General features: G+C 42.1%; 1 protein-coding gene across 1 annotated transcript in view; it reads left to right on the plus strand.

Moving 5' to 3' along the window:
- The first annotated feature begins 541 nt into the window (after positions 1-541).
- The window catches only part of SRD5A2 (steroid 5 alpha-reductase 2), a 46,134-nt gene continuing 24,575 nt past the window's right edge, over positions 542-22,100 (plus strand). Inside the window, exon 1 of the mRNA XM_054566048.1 lies at positions 542-819. Within this exon, the coding sequence (XP_054422023.1) occupies positions 542-819 (278 nt within the window). The remainder of the gene's footprint in view (positions 820-22,100) is intronic.

Raw genomic sequence — 22,100 nt, forward strand, 5'->3', positions numbered from 1 at the left:
CCAGAGGCGGCGGGGAGATGCTGGCTTGGGGCGGTTCGAGGGTAGGGGTTCGGGCTACAGCACAGATGTGCGCAGAGAGGTGGGAGAACCTTCTCCTCTAAATCATTACTGTTGTCTCTCTTATCATTTCCTGGTCCCCGAAGTTGCAACTTCAGAGGTTGAGGGGGAGGAATTAGTTTTCCAAGGATGGTCTAAGCGGGGAAACCAGAGGCAAGCGGTGAAGAGAGCGGCAGCTTGGGTGGAAGCACCGGTAGGGGCTAGTCAGGACCCCAGGACACGTGTGTTTGGCCCCCAAAAGCCTTCATCCCTCTTCACATCCTGCCTGCCCCCCCCCCCCCGCGCCCCAAGTGCCAATCCCACGAAAGGGACGTTTTTGCGGGGCAGAGACAGGGCTGGCCGCGCCCAAGTGGGAGGTAGGATAGAAGGCGGGAGCCAAAGCTAAAGGGGGCGGACACAGAGGTGTCTTGCTCTCCATAAAGGGGAGGTGGAGGCCGCGCTCTCCTCTGCACTGGCAGCGGCCGCTGGCGGAGAACACGACGCGATGCCCGTTCACTGCCAGCAGGCCCTGGTGCTGTCAGGCAGTGCCATTTTGGCCACCCTGGGGGCCCTGTTACTATACCTCGGGGAGCCCTCCAGCTACGGGAAGTACGTGGGAAGTCTGACCACGGCTACCCACATGGCCGCCCGTGCTGCCTGGTTCCTGCAGGAGCTGCCCTCCTTCGCGATCCCGATGGGGATGCTCGTCGGTCACTCCCGTGTCCTTTTTGGCCCGCCCGAAACTGTGCTCCTGGGGCTCTTCGGCGCACATTACTTCCACAGGTAGCGTTTATCCCTCTGCGGGGCGTAGCGGCGGGCAGTGCACAGCCAGGCTCGCGGTGTCCAGGAGCGCAGCCTGCAGCGCGCACCGAGGACCACGGGCGGCTGCGGGGCAACCGCGGGGCGACTGCCGGGAGCGCAGAGCGGGGCTCGCGGGGGCCGGGGCTGCCGCGGGGCAGGCGCCACCTTCACTGCCGCTGGCCTCGCGCCTCCTGGTTCCAGTCCCGATCCTCTGGCTCCTGTGGGGAAGGAGGTTGAGCGGGGCGGAGGGGAACCTGAAAAGTCACGCTGGGCAGTTTTGACAGAGACTTTCTCCAACTCCTCAAGGTCCAGCATCCTCGATGGCGTCTAACCCCTTACTTTTTCATCCTGTCCTCTCGTCTCCTCTCCTCTCCCCTCCCCTCCTCTCTCCTCTCCTCCATTTCTTCCTTCCCTCTCTCCCGCCCTCCCTCTCCCCCTACCCTTTCCTTTGCAGAGTAGGAGGGCGCTGGTTCAGGGATTCTGCGAGACTAAGGGTGGACACCTCCAGAAGGAAACAGCTCTTTAGAGGGACAGGGGAACGTATCTTTGCGAGTCTGAGGAGGGAAGTAGGCAGAGCCCGACCTGTACTTCAACTGTGGGAGAGAAATAGCTGGAGCCCAGTGGCCCGAGCAGCGAGAGCCCCGCTGCGCAGGCTCCACCGAAAAGGGACGCTCTCACCACCTCCTCATCTACCTTTCCAGTTCTCCTGGGACATAAATATGAATGGGTCGCAGTTAACTTTGAGCTCAAATGTTCGCTAAGTTAAAAATGCCAGGTTTAGAAAAACTTTGCCTTATGGTCTGAACAAGGGAGCCAGGAAAGAAACCAAAGGGTTTTAGGATTCAAATGACTGCTAACCTCCAAAAACTATAGAGGAAGGGGGGGACACTCTCTTAAGTTGCCTACTGCGCCCAATCATTTAGCACCTATTGTCTCATCCATCTCCATTGTAACCTTGTGAGATATGCATTTATTTATTTATTTTTAATTATATTTCATTGATTATGCTATTACAGCTGTCCCAATTTTTCCTCCTTTGCACCCCCCCAGCAACCCCACTCCCTCAAGCAATCCCCACACTGTTGTCCATGTCCATGGGTCATGCGTATGTGTTCTTTGACTGCGTTATTCCTTAGGCTGTACTTTATATCCCCACGACTATTCTGTAACTACCAGTTTGTATCTCTTTTTTTAAAGTGTATTTTATGGATTATACTATTACAGTCGTCCCATTCTTTCCTCCCCTTTATCCCCCTCCACCTTGGACTGCCCCTCCTTCCAACATCCCCCCCACCCCCGACTTTAGTTCATGCCCCCGGGTCGTGCATGTAAGTTCTTGGGCTTCTCCATTTCCTATTCTATTCTAAACCGCCCCCTGTCTGTTTTGTACCTACCAATTATGCTTCTTATTCCCTGTACCTTTTTTGCCCCTCCCCTCCCTGCTGATAACCCTCCATGCGATCTCCATTTCTGTGATCCTATTCCTGTTCTAGTTATTTGCTTAGTTTGTTTTTGTTTTTTTAGGTTCCAGTGTTGATAGTTGTGAGTTTGTTGTCATTTTACTCTTCATAGTTATGACCTTCTTCTTTTTCTTAGATAAGTCCTGTTAGCATTTCATATAATAAGGGCTTGGTGATGATGAACTCCTTTAACTTGACCTTTTCTGGGAAGCACTTTATCTGCCCTTCCATTCTAAATGATAGCTTTGCTGGGAAGAGTAATCTTGAATGTAGGTCCTTGCTTATCATGACTTTGAATGCTTCTTCGCTGTCCCTTCTTGCCTGTAAGGTTTCTTTTGAGAAATCAGTTTTTACTCTTATGGGAACTCCTTTGTAGGTAACTGTCTCTTTTCTCTTGCTGCTTTTAAGATTCTCTCATCTTTAATCTTGGGTAATTTAATTATAATCTGCCTTGGTGTGTTCCTCTTGGGTCCAACTTCTTTGGGTCTCTCTGAGCTTCCTGAATTTCCTGGAAGTCTATTTCCTTCACCAGATTGGGGACATTTTCCTTCATTATTTTTTCAAATAAATTTTCAGTTTCTTACTCTTCCTTTTCTCCTTCTGGTACCCCTATGATTTGGGTGGTGGAACATTTAAAGTTGTCCCAGAAGTTCCTAAGCCTCTCAATTTTTGAATTCTTGTTTCTTCTTTCTGTTCTGGTTGAATGTTTATTTCTTCCTTCTGTTCCAAATCGTTGATTTGTGTCCCAGTTTCCTTCCCTTTGCTCTTGGTTCCCTGTATATTTTGCTTTATTTCACTTTGTGTAGCCTTCACTTCTTCCTTATTTTTGCGACCATACTTAATCATTTCTGTGAGCTTCCTGCTTACCAGTGTTTTGAACTCCGCATCTTGTAGGTTGGCTATTTCCTTGTCGCTTAGTTGTTTTTCTGGAGTTTTGATCTGTTCTTTCATTTGGGCCATATATCTTTGTCTTGGTGCACCTGTTACATTGTAAGGGGTGGAAACTTAGGTATTTGCCAAGGTGGGGCAACCCACTTCACTGTGTTCTTGTGCTGAATGTGGATGAAGGGTCAGGGAGGGAACAATGCCACTTGCTCATCTCTTGCCCCGCTTTCAGTCACTTCCTTGGCTACCCACAAGCGAATTGAACCCTGCTGGTGCTGGTTCCCAGGTGGGAGGGTTTATGTACGTTCTAGGACTCCATGGGCCCCTCCAATAGACTCTCTTGTGAGTTTTGGAGTTTCTTCTGCTGCTGCAACCCCTCACAGATTTTTACAGCCAGGGGTTTTGAGGCTTTATTTCTCCAGGCTGAAACCCTGGGTTGTGTGGTCTGTCTCGCTCCCCAGTTGTTTCCTCCTAGTTTATCTGCATGTGAATGTGGTCCTCACCAGATCATCAGGTCTTTCAAATGCCACCTCACCTGCCCAGTCCACCAGCTGTTGCCTTGCTGCATGTCCTCTCCACCCTGGCTGCCCATCTGTGCCCCTCCTACCAGTCTGGATGAATGTTTCTTCTTTAACTCCTTGGTTGTTGGTCTTGCATACAGTTTGATTTTCTGGCAGTTCTGTTTGTTTTTTGTCTTTAAATTTGTTGTTATCCTTTTTTTTGGTTGTGTAAGGAAGCAAAGCATATCTACCTATGCTTCTAACTTGGCCACAAGTCCCAATTTGTACTTCTTAATGCCTTCACTTTTTTTTTGCCCATCCTCCTGCTCCCCTTCCCATCTGGCAGCCATCAAAATGTTCTCTGTAGCTATGATTCTGTTTCCATTCTGTCTGTTTATTTTGTTTTTTTTAGATTCAACTGTTGATAGATATGTATTTATTGCCATTTTATTGTTCATAGTGTTGACCTTCTTTTCTTTCTTAAATAAGTCCCTTTAGCATTTCATATAATACTGGTTTGGTGATGATGAACTCCTTTAGCTTTTCCTTGTCTGGGAAGCTCTTATTATCTGTCCTTTGATTCTAAATGATACCTTTGCTGGGTACAGCAATCTTGGCTGTAGGTCCTTGCTTTTCATGATTTGAATATGTCCTGCCAATCCCTTCTACCCTGCCAAGTTTCTTTGGAGAAATCAGCTGACACTCTTACGGAGGCTCCCTTGTAGGTAATGAACTGCTTTTCTCTTGCTGCTTTTATGATTCTCTCTTTGTATTTAACCTTTGGCATTTTAATTATGATGTGTCTCGGAGTGGGCCTATTTGCATCCATCATGTTTGGGAATCTCTGTGCTTCATTATTTTTCAAATATATTTCCAATTTCTTGCTCTTTCTCCTCTCTTTATGGCACCCCCTACAATGTGAATACTGGACCTCTTGAAGTTGTCCCTGAGGCTGCTTATACTATCCCCATTTTTTTTTTTTGGATTATTTTTTCTTCTTGTTCTGATTAGGGTTCCTTTCTTCTTTATGTTTCAAGACATTGATTTGATTCTCTGCTTCATATACTCTACTGTTGTTTCCCTCTAAATTGTTCTTTTTTCAATTAGTGAACCCTTTGTTTCTGACTGGACTTTTTTATGCTGTTGAGGTCCTCACTAAGTTCCCCCAATATTCTTATAACCAGTGTTTTGAACTCTACATCTGAAAGATTGCTTATCTTCCTTTTGTTCAGTTCTTTTTCTAGAATTTTGATCTGTTCTTTCATTTGGGCCACGTATCTTTGTCTCCTCATTTTGGCAGCCTCCCTGTGTTAGTTTCTATGCTCTAGATAAAGCTGCTTTGACTCCAGGTCTTGGTAGTGTGGTCTCATATAGTAGGTACCCTGTAGGGTCAAGTGACACAGCCTCCCTTATTACCCAAATTGGGTACTCAAGGTACGCCCTTCATGAGAACTGAGTACACCCTCCTCTCGTAGTTGCGCCTTGGTTGCTGTTGGCAGATCAATGGGAGGGATTTATCCAGGCCATCAGCTGCAAGGACTGGCTGTGACCACTGACCACCAAACTCCTCCCTCCGTGGAGGGTCAGCCATCCAAAGTCATGGTGGTGATGCTCTGATGTGGTCTTTAGCTGTCCACTGGGTGTTTCAGCCCTGGGGTCACCCTGGGGTGGTACAGGCCAAGGTCAGCCCTGACATGTGTTCTGTCCGCGGCCACCCTACCTGAGCTATAAAGCAATCTGTGATGGCTGTCACTTGTGCTGGGCTTGGATTCCCAGGTGAAGCCAAGCCTTGAATCCAGGCTGGATGCTGCTAGAGCCAGGCCTGGGGCTCACTGAGGCCAGCTGTTGCTTGTTTGAGGGGATTTAGGAAGTAGTCCAGCATGAGCCAAGACCAACCATTCATATGGAAAAGCAGCTTGGGTGGGCTTCTATGTTGGGTGGAGTGGAGTCTGGGGGTCTCCAAGGTGGGTCAAACAGTGTTAGCCTGGTTGATGGATTCTCAGATATGGTACCTGCTTGCCAACTCAGTGGCTCTGTGCAGGGAGGATTTACAAAAGGGACAATGGTCTCTGCTCACCTTGATGCCAGATACTTCAATTTTTCCCTGTATGTCACTGGTGCCTTTCAAGCTGCTACCCTTGTATGGAGCTCAGAGGGAGTGAGTCTGAGTAGGTGAGTCTGTGTTTGGGTTCTTTAAGAGAAACTGCTTGCGACTCCAGAAGTTTCTTCTACTGACTCAATCCCCACAGGTTTTTGTAGCCAGAAGTTGAGGGGACTTATCTTACTGGCACTGGAACACTAGGCTGGGGGGCCTGGTGTGGGGCTGGGATTTCTCACTCCTGAGATATCCCTCCCATACTTTTATTCACCACACATGTATGTGGGACCAGCCAATTCCATGTCTTTGCCCCTCCTACCGGCCTGGATGGAAGCTGTTTCAATTCTGTAGTTGTCAGATTTCCATTCAATTCAATTTCTGATGGTTCTGAGTGATGGCTGTACTATATTTTAGTTGTAATTTTGATGTGGTTGTGCAAAACCACGAGCCATATCTGCCTATACCACCATCTTGACTGGAAGCACCTTGATCTTTGGATCCTAGAATTTCTCTACTCAACTATAAGGCTATGCTTCTATTCAAGTTATTGACCTATTTTGGCTATCTTTCTCTGTCCATGGACTCTGTTTCTCTTTGCATAGAGGATCTGCCTACTTATCATGGTGAAAAGATATTGAGCTTTGGTGGGGTGAAATGGCTTCCCATATACCAGTAGGTTGCAGGTTTGATCCTTGGTCAGCACACATGCCTAGGTCTGGTTCATTCCCAGTTGGGGCATCTACAGTAGGCAATCAATCGATGTCTTTATATCTCTCTTTTCTCTTTCCCTTCTCTCTCTAAAAGCAATAAACAGCTCTGGCTGATGTGGCTCAGTGGATTGAGTGCTGGCCTGCAAACTGAAAAGTCACTGGTTTGATTCCCAGTCAGGACACATGCCTGGGTTTCAGGCCAGGTCCCCAGTTGGGAGCGTGTGAGAGGCAACTAATTGATATATCTTTTGCACATCAATGTTTCTCTCCCTCTCTTTCTCCTTCCCTTCCCTTCTCTCTAAAAATAAATAAATAACATCTTTAAAAAATAAAATCAATAAACATATATTCAGGTGAGGGTTAAAGGAAAAGAGAAAAGACAAGAGAAAGGGAAGGGAAGGGGAAGGGGAGGAGAAGGGATGAGAAGGGGAGGAGAGGGGATGGGAAAGGAAGGGGAGAGGAGGGGAGGGAAGGGAAGGGAAGATCTTGAGCCATGGAATTTCTCAGTTGAATCTGGGTGGGGACAAGCTATGTCATCTTCATTCAGTCACTTAACCTTATTCGGCATCACTCTCTTTGTCTATAAATGCATATCTCAAGAAAAGCTAAAGTGGTAGCCTAGGTAAACACAGCTCACCTCCTCATACTACCACATCAAAATTACAACTAAACTACAGAAAAGCCATCATTCAGAACTGCTGGAAATTGAGCTTAATGTAAGTCCTACAACTATGGTATTAAAGAACAAACTACATTGTGACTGGTAGGAGGGGTGGAGATGCAGAATGGGCTGGTCCCACATCCATGTGTGGTAGATAAAAATTGGGAGGGATATCTCTGGAGCAAAGAGTCCCAGCCCCAAACCGGGCCCCCCAGCCCAGGGTTCCAGTGCCAGAAAAATAAGTCCCTATAATATCTGCTATAAAAACCAGCAGGGATTGAGGCTGTGGAAGACAGAACTGCTAGACTCCCTGGCAGTTCTTCTTAAAGGGCCCATGCACAAACTTATATGACCTTACACGCTCTGCACTCCAGCACCAGGGCAGCAACTTGAAAGGTACCGGAGGCAAACAGGGAGGAGCTGAAGTATCTGGCATCAGGACAAGCACTAGAGGACAGCCTTCTCCCATGCAGAGTGGTGAAAGAGGCCACTGTTCCTTTCCTGAGCCTTCCTCCAAAAGAACTGGCAGGTGGACACTGTATCTGAGACTCCATCAACTGGGCTCATACTGTTTGTCCCACTCCGGTGATTCCCCGAGGCTCCACCCTACCCAACTTTCAGGCCCACCCAAGCTGTTTCCAGGGGCTTTTCCATACGAATGGCATCTTGGCTCAAGCTTCAGATTTTCCTAAATTCCCTCATACAAGCAACATCGGGCTTCAGTGAGCCCATTAGCTCTTGCTAAGCGGCCCCAGACCCAGCCCTAGCAGCTGCTGGCCTTGGTTCACAGCTTGGCCTCTCTTAGTCATCTCCAAGCCCAGCACAAGTAGCAACTCTCTGAAGTTTGCTTTGTAGCTTATGCCAGGTGGCCCCATACAAAACACAGGTGGTAACTTACCTTGGCCTGCACCTCCTAGGAAGCCCCAGAACTGGCAAACCCAGGGGACAGTTACAGATCATGCTGAAGCACCACCACTCAATTGCCTCCACAAGTAACACAATCAAGGGGCAGATTAGTAGGCCAAAGCCCTGCTCTATAGAGTGTGACCCTCAGAGCTGATCCTTCGCAGTGGTCAGAGATTGGTGCTCAGTGGTCACAGCAAGTTCTTGGAGCAGATTGGCCTGGGTAAATCCCTCCCATTGACCTGCCAACAGCAATAATAGCTCAATTACAAGGGGAAGATGTATACAACCTACATTGCAGGTAAACCTCTAATACCCAGCTTGTGTAATAGAGGAGGCTGTGCCACTAGACCCACAGGATAACTACTACATTAGGCCACTCTTCGAAGCCAGGGAGTTGTAGCAGCTCTATCTAATACATAGAAGCAAACACAGGGAACTGCCAAAATGAGGAGACAAAGAAACATGGTCCAAATAAAAGAGCAGATCATAAATCCAGAAAAAAACTAAACAAAATGGAGACAAGCAATCTATCAGATGCAGAGTTCAAAATACTGGTTATAAAGATGCTCAAAGAACTTAGAGATGACCTCAACAGCATAAAAAAATCCAGTCAGAAACACTAATCGAAATAACAATTTACACGGAAACAGCAGTGGGGAGGATGAAGCCGAGAATCAGCAAATTGAAATATATGGAAGCAAAAAACAACCAACCAGAACAGCAAGAAGAAAAAACAATTTAAAAAAATGAGGATAGTGTAAGGAGCCTCTGAAACAACTTCAAGTGTACCAATATTCACATCATAGGAGTGCCGGAAGAAGAGAAAGAGCAAGAAATTGGAAATATATTTGAAAAATAATGAAAGAAAACTTTCCTAATTTGAAGAAAGAAATATACATAAAAGTCCAGGAAGCACAGAGATTCCCAAACATGATGGATGCAAATAGGCCCACTCTGAGACACATCATAATTAAAATGCCAAAGGTTAAATACAAAGAGAGAATCATAAAAGCAGCAAGAGAAAAGCAGTTCATTACCTACAAGGGAGCCTCCGTAAGAGTGTCAGCTGATTTCTCCAAAGAAACTTGACAGGGTAGAAGGGATTGGCAGGACATATTCAAATCATGAAAAGCAAGGACCTACAGCCAAGATTGCTGTACCCAGCAAAGGTATCATTTAGAATCAAAGGACAGATAATAAGAGCTTCCCAGACAAGGAAAAGCTAAAGGAGTTCATCATCACCAAACCAGTATTATATGAAATGCTAAAGGGACTTATTTAAGAAAGAAAAGAAGGTCAACACTATGAACAATAAAATGGCAATAAATACATATCTATCAACAGTTGAATCTAAAAAAACAAAATAAACAAGAAGAAAAGAGACAAAATTATGGATACGGAGAGCATTTTTATGGATGCCAGATGGGAAGGGATAATGAGGAAAAGGTGAAGTGGTAAAGGGATTGAGAAGTACATAAAGGTGGTTACAGAATAGCCATAGGGATGTAAAGTACAGTCTAAGAAATGGAGTAGCCATAGAACTTATATGCATGACCCATGGACATGACAATGGTGTGGGAATTGCCTGAGGGAGTGGGGGTGCTGGCTGGAAAGAGGGAAACTGGGAGAAATCAGGAGAACCGCAATAGCATAATCAATACAATTTAAAAAAAAAAGAAAGATCAGGAAATCTAGACTAGAAATCAGGGTAAAGAATGTCTCTGGAAGCTGAAAGGCATAATCCTCTCTCTCTTCATTTCAGGAGAAGGAAATATAGAAGGACTAATTTCAACCTGCTTTTCCTTATAACCCTTTCTCATCCTCTGAATCTTTTTTATTGGCCAAGATTTAATATCCAATGTTAACTGAATTCCCACTCTTAAAAGAAGTATCTTTGCCGCACTTGTTTTATTGATAATAGCCATTCTGACAGGTGTGAGGTTATAGCCAATTGTGGTTTTAATTCCAATTGCCCTGATGTTAGTGATATCGAGAATCTTTTCATAAGTCTGTTTGCTAACTCTGAATTTGTTGTCCCTGAGGCATGAAGGTGTGATGTTTGTTTACCTTTCCCCTTGTGTCAGCTCTTTCTTTGAAGCCGCTGTAGTATTGGATCTGTTATCATTTTGAGTGCTCACAGGTATTCTGCTCTGTGCTAAACACTCTACATGTGCTACCTACTAATCCTCATGCCAACCCATTTAGGTAGGCACCCATTTCACCCCCATTCTGCAGGTTGAAAACTGACACAAGCAAAGGTTGTACAGTAACTTGGTAGCCAGGTTCAGACCCAGAGAGTTTATGAACAGGATTCAGGCTCTTAGCTACCATGCATGATAAACTATTTTATGTTTATACTTTGTTGCCTTGTCCTTGCCTTTTAAAAACTATATTGAGGCTAATTTTTTTTTTTACATCTAAAAACAATGAATGTTCAGTAAAGAAGAAATGGAAAATACAAAAAGTAGAAAAACATCCATAATTTTAACACCCTAAGTTAGTTTTAGAACTATTCTATCAAGGCCTTGTTAAAAAAAATTATTTTTCAATTACAGTTGACATACAATATCATATTAGTTTCACATATATGACATAATGATTAGATATTTACATCTTACAAAATGATCACCCCAATCAGTCTAGTACCCATCTGACACCATACATAGTTAACAATGGTATTAACTATATCCCTATGTTTTATTTTATATCCCTTTGACTATTTTTATAACTGGCAATTTCTACTTCTTAATCCCTTTCACCTTTAAAATGCATTTTTTAAGTACAGTTGACATTCAATATTATATAAGTTTCAGATGTACAGTGTAGTGGCTAGGTATGTAACTTACAAAGTAAGCCCCCTGTAAGTCTAGTAACCACCTGGCACTGTATGTAGTTATGACAATGTTATTGACTATATTTCCTGTGCTATACTTTGCATTCTCGTGACTGTTTCATCACTACCAATTTGTGCTTCTTAATTCCTTCAGCTTTTTCACCCAGCTACCTAACTCCCTTCATATCTGGTGACTATCAACTTGTTCTCTGTATCAATGAGTTTGTTTCTGTTTTGTTTTTTATTTTGTTTTTGAGATTCTACAGGTAAGTGAAATCATACGGCTTTTGTTTTTTTCTGATTGATTTAACTTAGCCTAATACCTTCTATGTCTGTCCATGTTGTCACAAACAGTAAGATTTCATTCTTTTTTATGGCTGAGTAATAATATTCCATTGTATATGTGTACTAGTTTTTGAGTTACATACATGTCTACTTACTATGCTGTACACTTGAAGCTTATGTAATATTGAAAGTCAAGTGCAATTTAAAAATAAAACTAAATAAAAAAAAATCAGGGTGTCTTGGTCTCCTGTAGCCCTGTGTTTTGATTAGACAAAATCCCTACTGGCTTCACAGCCAGGTGTTATGGGGACTCCTCTTCCTGGCACTGGTGTTCAGGGCTAGGGAGCATAGTGCGGGGCTGGGATCCTTTGCTCCTTAGGGGGCATCTCCACAGCCAAGCTATCTCTCCTGATTCTCAGTCGCCACACCGTGAGGTGTGGGACCTGCCTGTTCCATATCTCCACCGCACTACAAGTCTCATGGTGGTTTCTTCTTTATATCCTTAGTTAAAGGACTTCTGTTCAGCTAGTCTTCATGTGGTTCTCAGCTATGGTTGTTTTATAATTTGGTTGTAATTTTGCTTTGTTTTAGATTTTATTTATTTATTTTTAGAGAGAAGGGAAAGGAAGGAGAAAGAGAGGGAGAGAAACATCAACGCGTGGTTGTCTCTCATGCATTCCCTAGTGGGGAAACCTGGCCTGCAACCCAGGCATGTGCCCTGACTGGGAATCAAACTGGCAGCCCTTTGGTTTGCAGGCCGGTACTCAATCCACTGAGCCACACCAGCCAGGGAAAATTTAGTTGTAATTTTGATATGATGTGAGAGGAGGCAAGCATAGAGTTTACCTATTCCACCATCTTGATTGGCAATCAAGGCTTTTATTTATTTATTTTTTTAGTGGATTTTTACACTTGTTATAGTGAATATATAGGGGCTTTTCTTCTGCCTGATTACCTAAAATTTTAAACTAAGTATTTTCAAACATTACAGTCTTTCAAAGTATCATCTAAATGGCTGCTTGTGATTTCATTTCACGTAAAAGTGATAATTTACGTATCCATTAATTTCTAGTTGGACATTTAATTCCCCCCCCCCCCCGCCTTTTTTAGGTGTGGTGAGGAAGAGCTGGTTAAATAAAGCTGTGACACACATTTTTGCATCTACACTATTTTCAGAACTTAGGGCTGAATTCTTATTCAATGTTCCCAGGAGTGGTTCAAGGTCTATGGGAACTTTTGCCTCAAGACTTTAGTAGTCATGTGGCTTGATAGTGAGGGTACATGAGGAAAAAGCATCAGTCTGCCTTAGCTTTACCCTGTCCTGTGCAGAGCTATGACACAGAGAATAAGATGGAGGGACAAGGGCTCAGGAGGAAGGGTGGCTCAAGTGTGGCTTGGACTCTTACAGAATGCCCCCCGGGGAGTTTTCAGAACAGCAATATGTCCAGGTGGGTAGAAGTTAAAATGCTTTGCACTTTTCTCTGTACAAGGGTGACACACTAGAATATAAGGTCCAAAAGGGAAAAGGATTTTTATCTCATTTTGTTAATGTCTGTGTCATCAGTATACAGAAAACTGCTCACACATAATTGGTACTAAAATCTGTTGAATGCAAGAATGATCTCTACTTCTGACTTCAGTGGAGGCAGTTAGAACTGTGGGAGAGCCAGCACGTACTTAGCGGTCATTATTGCTGAGATTGCATAAGCTAGGTCACCTCAGATAACTCCTCTCCCTTTGGAATTTATTGTTGCAAAGGTTCGAATGGTTTAATCACATGAAAATAACTGTCGCATAAAAATGTCGCTTAATTCCACTGCCAAGATTGTTTGAAGTTACAGTTATTTCATCTCTCATTGACCTTGACTGTAGCCCTGGAATGATCTTTTGACCAACCTCCTGTGATTGTCTTCATTCTCCCACGCGGCCTTGGTGTCCCATACAATGGTTATCACATTACCTATACCTGTAGCAGCTGATGTCATATTCAAGCCTTGGATGTGACCTCAGTATTTGGATGGGAAAGAAAAAGAAACCTCTTTTCACAAAAAGGTGACTGTATTGTGAAAAGTTGTTAGGTGACCTTCTATAATGCACATCTAGAAGCAGAGTAGAATGCACATATTAGAGTCTGTCTGAATTTGGAGAGATCTTTCCTGGGGTTTAAGTGCTGAAACAAATGATATTTTCTAATCAGCCAAAAAAAAAAAAAAAAAAAAAGGCTTCACTAAGATGGCTTTTGCTTTATTGGGCTCTTCATTCTCCAGCAGCATGAATTCTTCTTCATTCTTCAAGACTCAGATCAGGCACCACTTCCTCCAAGAAGCCTTCCCTGAGGCCCTTCTCCTCTGTAAATCCAGGCATGACGCTGTTCCTTGGGCTTTCATTGCAGCCAGTGTGGCTTTCCATGAGGCATTTCATGCACCGGATCATGATGATCCGTTTTAAGGAAGTTTCATCCTCACCTGTCCAGCCTCTTCATTCTACAGAAGCAAAGCACCAAGAGGTTTAATCAATTAGGAACAAAGAGGGGACTGGACCTTGAGGCTCCTGATGTGCCCTGCCAACACAGGTGTTCTCCAACCTCACAAGAGGTGCATGTGTCTCAAATATTTAGAGGTAATCAAACATCACGAAGTAAATTACTCATTGGCTGAGAATCAGAATGATGATTATTAATACCTACACTGGAAGTCATCTAGACAAATTTCTCCTCTTGCAGACTGAGAAGGAAGAAAGACCCAGGCAGGATAAGGGACCATTTTTGTGGTCACTTAAGCATGTGTATCATGTGTTAAGGACATTCATGAGACACAATTTGGATCAATTAAGATTTACTGAAGGGTTCTTTAGAATGGGGCGGGGGGGCTGGTCAGCTAACTATTTTGTAAAAAGCCAAATGGTAATCATTTTAGGCTTTGCAGCCATATAGCTTCCATCTGATCTACTAAAATCTGTTGTTATAGCATGAAAGAAAACATAGACAATATGTAAACAACTGAGTGTAGTTGTGTTCCAATAAAACTTTGTTTACAAAAACAAGCAGTGAGCTCTCTTTGACCTGTGGGCCGTATTTTGCTAGTCCTTCCTTAAGAAAACTAAATGACATATCTATATATTCAGTGTCCTGATAATTCTATAATAACATTTCATCATATGCTATAGCAAAGCAGTGGGCATGTTTTAGAAAATTTCTACTACATTTAGGTAGGAATTCAGTACTAGACATAATTTTCTGAGCCTTCATGGGTTCCAGTTCCTTTATTTGAACGCTTGTGGGAAGTAGTAGTGGTCCAGGAGTTTACATTGTAAATGGGGTGACATCATAAGCCCATCTAAAAAAAAAATAGAGCTATGTTTGCTGAAAATGTAAACAAGAGGAAGAGATCTCAATCATTTCACTTTTACCATGTTAAAGAAATGATCAACTTTTTGCCCACTTAAAATCGAACTTAATGTCACTTAAAAAGATCAGACAAGATAAGGAAACAGTGACCCAAACTGGCAAAGTGACGTGCACAAAGCCACATGGTGAGAAAGGAGCAGAGTTTACAGGGGCTTGAACCCCAGCCTCATGATTCTTCATGAGTTTCACCTGTTCAGAACTGTGCCCAGTCCTTTGGGAGACACACAGGAAGTACTCCATGAGGAAGGCAGGAAAGAACCATCCTTGTGTGTCTATCACTCTTTCCAGTGTGAAGCTGGGTGGTGGCAGTGCCAGTCTGAGAGGCCCAGAACAGGTAAGAAAATGCAAATTGAGGGAGATAGGGACCTAACAGGGACCACAGCCATGCCACTGAGGTCGCTGGTGCCTGTCTGGGTGGGAGTGTGCATGGAATAGAGGACAGGTGGGTGAGTGGCTTCTGGGGGAGCTCAATAAATGTCATCCCTCTTCCCCACCCAAGTTCAGAATCAACTGAGAGATAGGCCTAGGAATTAGACCATAAGAGACAGATGACCACCCTTAGTAGTGGTGGAGCTGGTTTGAGATAAATGTGGATTACATTTTACATCATGTGGGCCTCCTTACTGTACCCCCAAAATACTCATCAATAGCCACAGCTGAACAACCACAGACTTTTCCCAGTGCAGCCTGCTCTGGAAAGAAAGCAGAATGAGAGAAGGGCTGAGCTGTACCTTTGAGAGGTCATGCTTTCAGATTTACCAATCAAGTGATTCACTTCTCCTTCCCAGGGAAAGAATGGGTGAGGGACAGTGAGTGGAAAGGCCAAGAAGGATGCTCTAACGGGGAGCCCTCAGCAAGCAGGAGGGGGAGCACAGATGCATTCTGTTACTAGATAGAATACAAACATTGTCTACTCACTGATATTTGTCAGAACCCGGGAACTTCGTTCTGGCACCTCCCCATTTGCTTTTTGACTCCCTGCCATGTATGGCAATGGGGACATCAAAGTCTGGACTCAAGTTGCTTCTAAAGTTACTGTGTTCAACCCAGGAGCCTTCAATGAGAGTCAGCTCAACATAGAAGCTCTAAATTTTAAAACCCTCTGAACTGGGGCCAGCAATGCAATTTGCCTTACGTGCGGTTATGGAAGGGGGGTAAGAGAAGGGGACAACAATATTTATTGAAGTCTGGGTGTTCCGGGAATTGTGTTATGTGTTTTACATTGGTTATTTTATTTTGTTCTCGGGATAATCACTATTACCAGTCCTGTGGCCCAAGTCATTGCACTCTGATTGCTGTGACTGGTTGGAGTGAGTGGGCGTGATGCACGAGCACTGGCGCTGGTCCTCAAAAGGTGGTCCGTTCCCAGATTTGTGGGTGGCAATGTGAGATTTAGTCCGGAAAAGGGGCCTGTTTGGTGACCAATGGCTGGAAATGGCCCTCCATGGACTTTGCTTTTGAATACCGGTCTTCTTTTTAATTTCCAATTATCTTTTGTATCTATGCCACCATATCCACTTATAGTAACCAAGCCTTAAATCAGGCTCTGGGCCATTTTCAAAATTCTTCTATTATACTTCTTGCTTCATGTTGTCAAGGCTGATCCTAGAAGTTACTGTGAAGAAAATGTGACAATTCGCTTTTGACAGTTTTCCCATTTGACCATGAAACATCCCCACATCCATTTCTGTGTGCAACCTCTGTTTTGATACCCTGCCTCCAACTGCCCTTGTTTGACAGTAGTCCTTGGTCTTACTTCTGTCTCTTAGTGAATGTTCTTTATTTGCTCAACATTATGTATCTGATAAATATATCTCAATGTTAGAGAATTGGGTCCTTCATTTTCTTATTATTGAGTTCTAAAAGTTCTTTATATATTCTAGATACAAGTCTTTTTTAAACCAGATATATGCTTTGTGAATATTTTCTTCCAGTATGTGTGGCTTATCTTTTTCATTCTCTTAACAGTGTCTTTTGAGAAGTAGAAGTTTTAATTTTTGATGAAGTCCAATTTTTCTATTTGTTTTTATGCTTCTGGTATCATATCTAAGAAATCTTTGCCTAATCTGAGGTAACAAGGGTTTTCTCTTATGTGTCCTTATAGGAGATTTACAGTTTTAAGTTTCACATGTATGTCTATGATCCATTTTGAGTTATTTTTTATATAAAAGATTAGAAGTATGAATCAGAGGGGTTTTTTTTTGTGCATATGGATATCCAACTGTTCCAGTAACATTTGTTGAAAATACTTTTCTTTCTCTAATAAATTGTTCTTCCATCTCATGGTATGAACAGATATTTCACTAAAGAAACTATATGAATGGCAAATAAGAACATGAAAAGATGCTCAACATCATTAGTCTTTAGAGAAATGCAAATTGAACCACAATGAGATGCAAAGTATCACTAGAATGGCTAAAATTAAACAAGCTGACCATACCAAGTGTTGACGAAGAGGTGGAAGAACTAGAACTCTCATACATTGTTCATGGAAATGTAAACTGGTAATCACTTTTGAAAATATTTTGACAGTCTCTTAAAAATTTAAACGTAAGCCTACCATATAACCTATCATTTGCTGCTATTTTCCCAAGAAAAATGAGAGCATATGTTCATACAAAGAGTTGTATACAAATGTTTTTTAGCAGCTTTATTTGTAGCAGCCAAGAAAACTGGAAACAACCCAAATATCCATCAACAGATGAATATATAAACAAACTGTGGTATAACCATGCATGAAAATACTGCTCAGCAATAAAAATAATGAACTATTGATGTGTGCAGTAACATAGATAAAACTAAAAATTAATACTCTGGCTACAGGGAGCCAAGCAAAAAAGAATGTATGCTTTATGATTCCATTTATATAAAATTCTATAAATCTCAAATTGATCCATAGTACAGATAGTACATTACTGGTTTCCTGGGGACAAAGGGAGGAACAGCAGAGTGGGATAACAAAAGATAAAAGCAAATTTTGGTGGTGATGGATATGTTCTCTATTTTGATATCAATGTTTTCAAAAATTATCAAATTTCATAGTACTAGTATATGCAGTTGATCATTATACCTCAATAAAGATTTAAAAATGCTGTAGTTTGGCCTGTGAGAAAATCCTTTGCGTATGTGTGGCCCTGTGTCACTGAGAATTATTCAAACTTTCAGTTTAACAGTAGCTGAAAACATTCCCCCTCCCTTTTTTGGGGTTCCAGATATTTCACTTGGAGGAAATACTCAAGAGAAATAATCCAAAAGAGAGAAATCAATTTACACAACACTATAGAGTTTTTATTTGCAACTATGAAATATTGTAAGTTACTTAAATGCTCTGTTATTAAGGGGTGATTGTAATCAATATGACTAATACCATGTATACTTAAAAATATTAGCCTCTTGGACTATATCTAGGATGGAAATAAGTATAGAGTCATTTGGTGAAAAAAAAATGGCACATAAAGAATTCACTCTGAATAAATTCACATCAGCACCTATGAATTTATATTGATAATGGTTGGAATATAAAGACTTTTACCCCCCACCTTTTTTATATTTTCGTTGTCACAAATTATCTATACTTATTCTGTGAGTTCATTTCCAAACTGCAGTAGCTATTGTCTTCCTCTCTTTTAAAAATGTTTTTTTATCTCCTTTAACCTTTATGTTATATTTAAGTGCATAATATCGTATTCTGAAGAAGGGTTGCAATTTCCTGCTTCATTCTGTTAATCATCTTACTCAATGTTCTGTATCAGTTTGTATGAAGCCAAGCAGTTGGCATTAGAAAGCCATGACTTTCTTTTTGCAGATGATAAGAAATAAAGGAGACAAAATTTCATCTTACAGAAATGATGTATTAGTGTTCAGCAGTGGATACAGCCTTGTCCTTAGGTTTGCTGAACTTTGCATTTTGAACTGAAAACCACCCCTTGTCACCATTTATAATTTATTAATTTGGTTATGACCCGTTGGCAAGAGTGGCCAAGCAAGTGTGCCTACACCCCATGCCAAAACCCATGCCAAATTTATCAACTTAAGGAAAATGAAAAGATAAGCTAGTTATTCAGATGAATTGGTATTACTAAGGCCAAGAGGTTAAGCCAACTCTCTTTGTATACTCAGATTTTGATCTTCTGAGATTTGAATGAATGAATGAGTAAGGTCAGCAGTCAGTAGCCTGTTTCTTGTAGGACGTTGTGTCTCAAGGATGATTACCTTTTCATTACTCAGAGAAATCCTTGATGTTTCTTAAAACTTTGGGAACTTATTAGTTGTTTATACTGAACTTTTATTTTGAGATAGAGTCAGGAAGAAAGGAAAAATGAGTGAATGAACAGTTCCAGGGTCTCCCAATAGTACCAGGGCACAGATATAAAAGATTTAAAAACACATGAACCAGAAAACTTAAAAATCATGTACCGAATTGTAGGTTTTCATAAGGTAATCCTCTTTGTGTTTTTTATAATTGAAATATCTTTGCTGAATTGTGACCAGACGACATCCACAGGGGGTTGACAAGGAGACCTGGCTATCCTCACTTCCAGGACACCAGAACAGAGTTGGAAGAAGTCCAAGGAGCTTTGGGATAAACTTCACATTGAATTTTTCCCATTGTGCTGCCTTTGGTAGAAAATGATTAACCACTATTGCAGAGAAGAGGAAACATGGTTTTACTGAAATGAGCCTTTCTTCCACTAGATCTGGCAGTCTAATTTCTCTGTGTGGACACACAATTTGGAGGAGCCAAGTATCTGGTCAATGTCAATTTGAAAAAAATTAATTAAAACAGCCATTGGAGGTTATTATACCCATGATTTTTAATCCTGACTGCCCATTTGGATCATCTAAGGACATTTTCAAAAGCTACTAATGCTCAGTATCCTATCCCTAAGATTCTGATTAACTTGTTTGCAGTGTGCTGCTTTCCTTTTAGTTCCGAAAGCCCCTCAGGTGATTCATTATGTAACTGGTAAGAACCTCTGATGTAGACAAATGCTCATGTAACTGATTCAATTTTTTTTTAACATAGTGACTGTAGGAGAGCAAAATGCTCAGTAACATAAACCCTGGAACTAGCTTCACCTGGACTTGAATCCCAGCTTTGATATTTCATGGCTGTATGAGCCTAGGCTAGGTTAACTTTACTGTGCCTCAGTTTCTTTATTTCTAAAATGGGGACAACAAGAATACTTACTAAAAATATTAAATGACTGACTATGTGCAAAATACTTAGAACATAGTAGGCACTGTGAAAATATTAGCTGCCTGTGGTCTTTTGCTGGTGTTTCCTCTACTGGATGTCAGAATTGAAGTTAATTTCAATGGTCTAATATTTCTCTAACAACGTGTTTTGGTTCCTTTGGCTACTGTTAACACATTGTCACAACCTGGGCGACTTAAAACAGCAGAAACTTTTCTCTCACCACACTGGAAGCCGGAAGTCTGAAATCAGGGCGTCGGGAAGCCTGTGTTCCCTTTGAAGGCTCTAAAGGAAAAACCATTCCTTGCCTTTTGTGGCTGTCAGCTTCCCTTGTCTTGTGGTTGCATCTCTGTGCTGTCTTACCATAGCTTTTCCTCTGTGGATCCTTTCTCTCTTTTTTCTGACCCTTTCTGGTGTAAGGATACATATGATTGCATTTAAGGTGCACTTAGATTAGTTAGGATACTCTCTTCTCAAGATTCTTAATTTAATCACATTATTTTCCATAAAAGACAATATTTACTTTTTTTGTTATAATAAAGTAATATTGAAAAGTTCTTGTGATTAGGGAGTGGGCATACCTTGTCTGAGGGCCACCACTGAACCTGGTACACAAGGTCACAATAGAATGTAAGTGGATGGGATGCACCACTGATTCATCCTGTGTTTCGTCACCTTTGCATTTGGCCTATGCATCCCACTCTCTAATACGTCCAAAACCATTATTTATGGTGACAGGTATACAGACAAGTGAATGTTCATTGTCAGTGTTTGTTATTTCTCGTGAAGGACTCAGGGCAGTGGGCCAAGGGTTCAGAGGAGTCGTTGGCCTAATGCCCTTTGGCATACAGAGAGACTCCAACAAGGAAAGATGTCTTGGTGGGTTCTGCTCCAAAGGGAATAATTTTGGGAAAACTTTATTTTATGATTAAATGCAACCTAAAACCCTCACCAATTCTGGCTTTAAACTTGGAAAAATTTGGTGCCTATTTCTAAAGAGAACAGTGTTGTGGTTCATTAATCAGGACTCTCAGTTCCAAGTGACTGAAAAATCAGTTCAGATAGGCTTAAGTAAAACGTGAACTTCTGAACTGTCATAACTGGAAAATTCCAATATTGGATCTAGATTGATGCTATGGTTCCAAAGATGCTATCAGGATCTGGTTTCTCTCTCCAGCTCTTAGCTCTACTTTTACTGGCTTTATTCTCAGAAAGGCTGTCCTTTGGTGCTGCCAGGACAGCTGTAGAATCTGCGAGCTTGTATCTTCTCAGGTCCAAGGCATGTGGAAAAGTCTAGTTCTATAAAAAAATGTGAAAAAAAACCCCAAAACCTTATTGGGGTTTGTTGGGTCACATGCCCATCCTTGAAACATCTGCTATTCTTATTGGTTGAGGAGCCTGGAGAAGATGAACTCTCTAATGAGCTAAGACTGGGGAAGGAGATGGATCCCTAGTGGAAAAATGGGGTAGTTACCATAAGAAGGAAGAATGAATGTTGGGTGGCCAATATAACAAACGACTACTATAGATGCAACTAGATCTTTGGAGTGAAGTGACTGAAAACCAAACCTGGATTCTCTTGAAGGGCATATGGGATTTCCCCCCAGTTTTATACTTTGATCTCAATTCCCCTTTCCATTTGGAAAACAGTGACTGTTTTGAAACAGAGGACCCTCATTTAAATCCCATCTCTGCTGCCCCCTTTGTAGCTGTATGGCCTTAAAACAATTACCACAGCATTGTGAGCTTCATATTCTTCACTGGCCCAGAAATAAAATACACACATAAACATGTACACATACAAACTCAGGATAGATGTCTTAGGACCATCCATTGTCAGGATGCAGACACAGAAGAGGCCTACCGGAAGAAAATCTGACTGATACCAAAAATTCATTCTGCCCCTAGAACTCTTTTTTTGTGGTCCTAAAATGTATCTGAAATCCTTATCATTCGCCTGTTTTTATTTGGTTTAAAGCAATGTATTTCTAGAGAGGCAGGTAAAAAAATATATGTAGATCCCAAGGAGAGGCAACATGGTATCATCCATCACTGACTACTCGTATGCCACATTGGAGGGGATGAGCCAGACTAAGTCATTTTGTGAGATGATTTTGATTGTTACATGCAAGGCAACCATCAAGTAAAATTATCTCTCTCTTTCCTTCCACCTCTCTTTTAGGATTCTTCTCTCACTCCTTCTCCAGTCACCGAGGTGGGGCCTTTGTGTTCCCTAGAGATACCCAATGCCATAGGGGATCTCTATATTAAAAAACTAAGTCTATAGTTCTTATTTCCACAAGGGTCTCCAGTTGCAAAATG

Source organism: Pteronotus mesoamericanus, unplaced genomic scaffold (genome assembly GCF_021234165.1).
Source record: "Pteronotus mesoamericanus isolate MK-2021 breed Mesoamerican mustached bat unplaced genomic scaffold, CSHL_Meso_final contig_101, whole genome shotgun sequence".
Taxonomy (NCBI): Eukaryota; Metazoa; Chordata; class Mammalia; order Chiroptera; family Mormoopidae; genus Pteronotus; species Pteronotus mesoamericanus.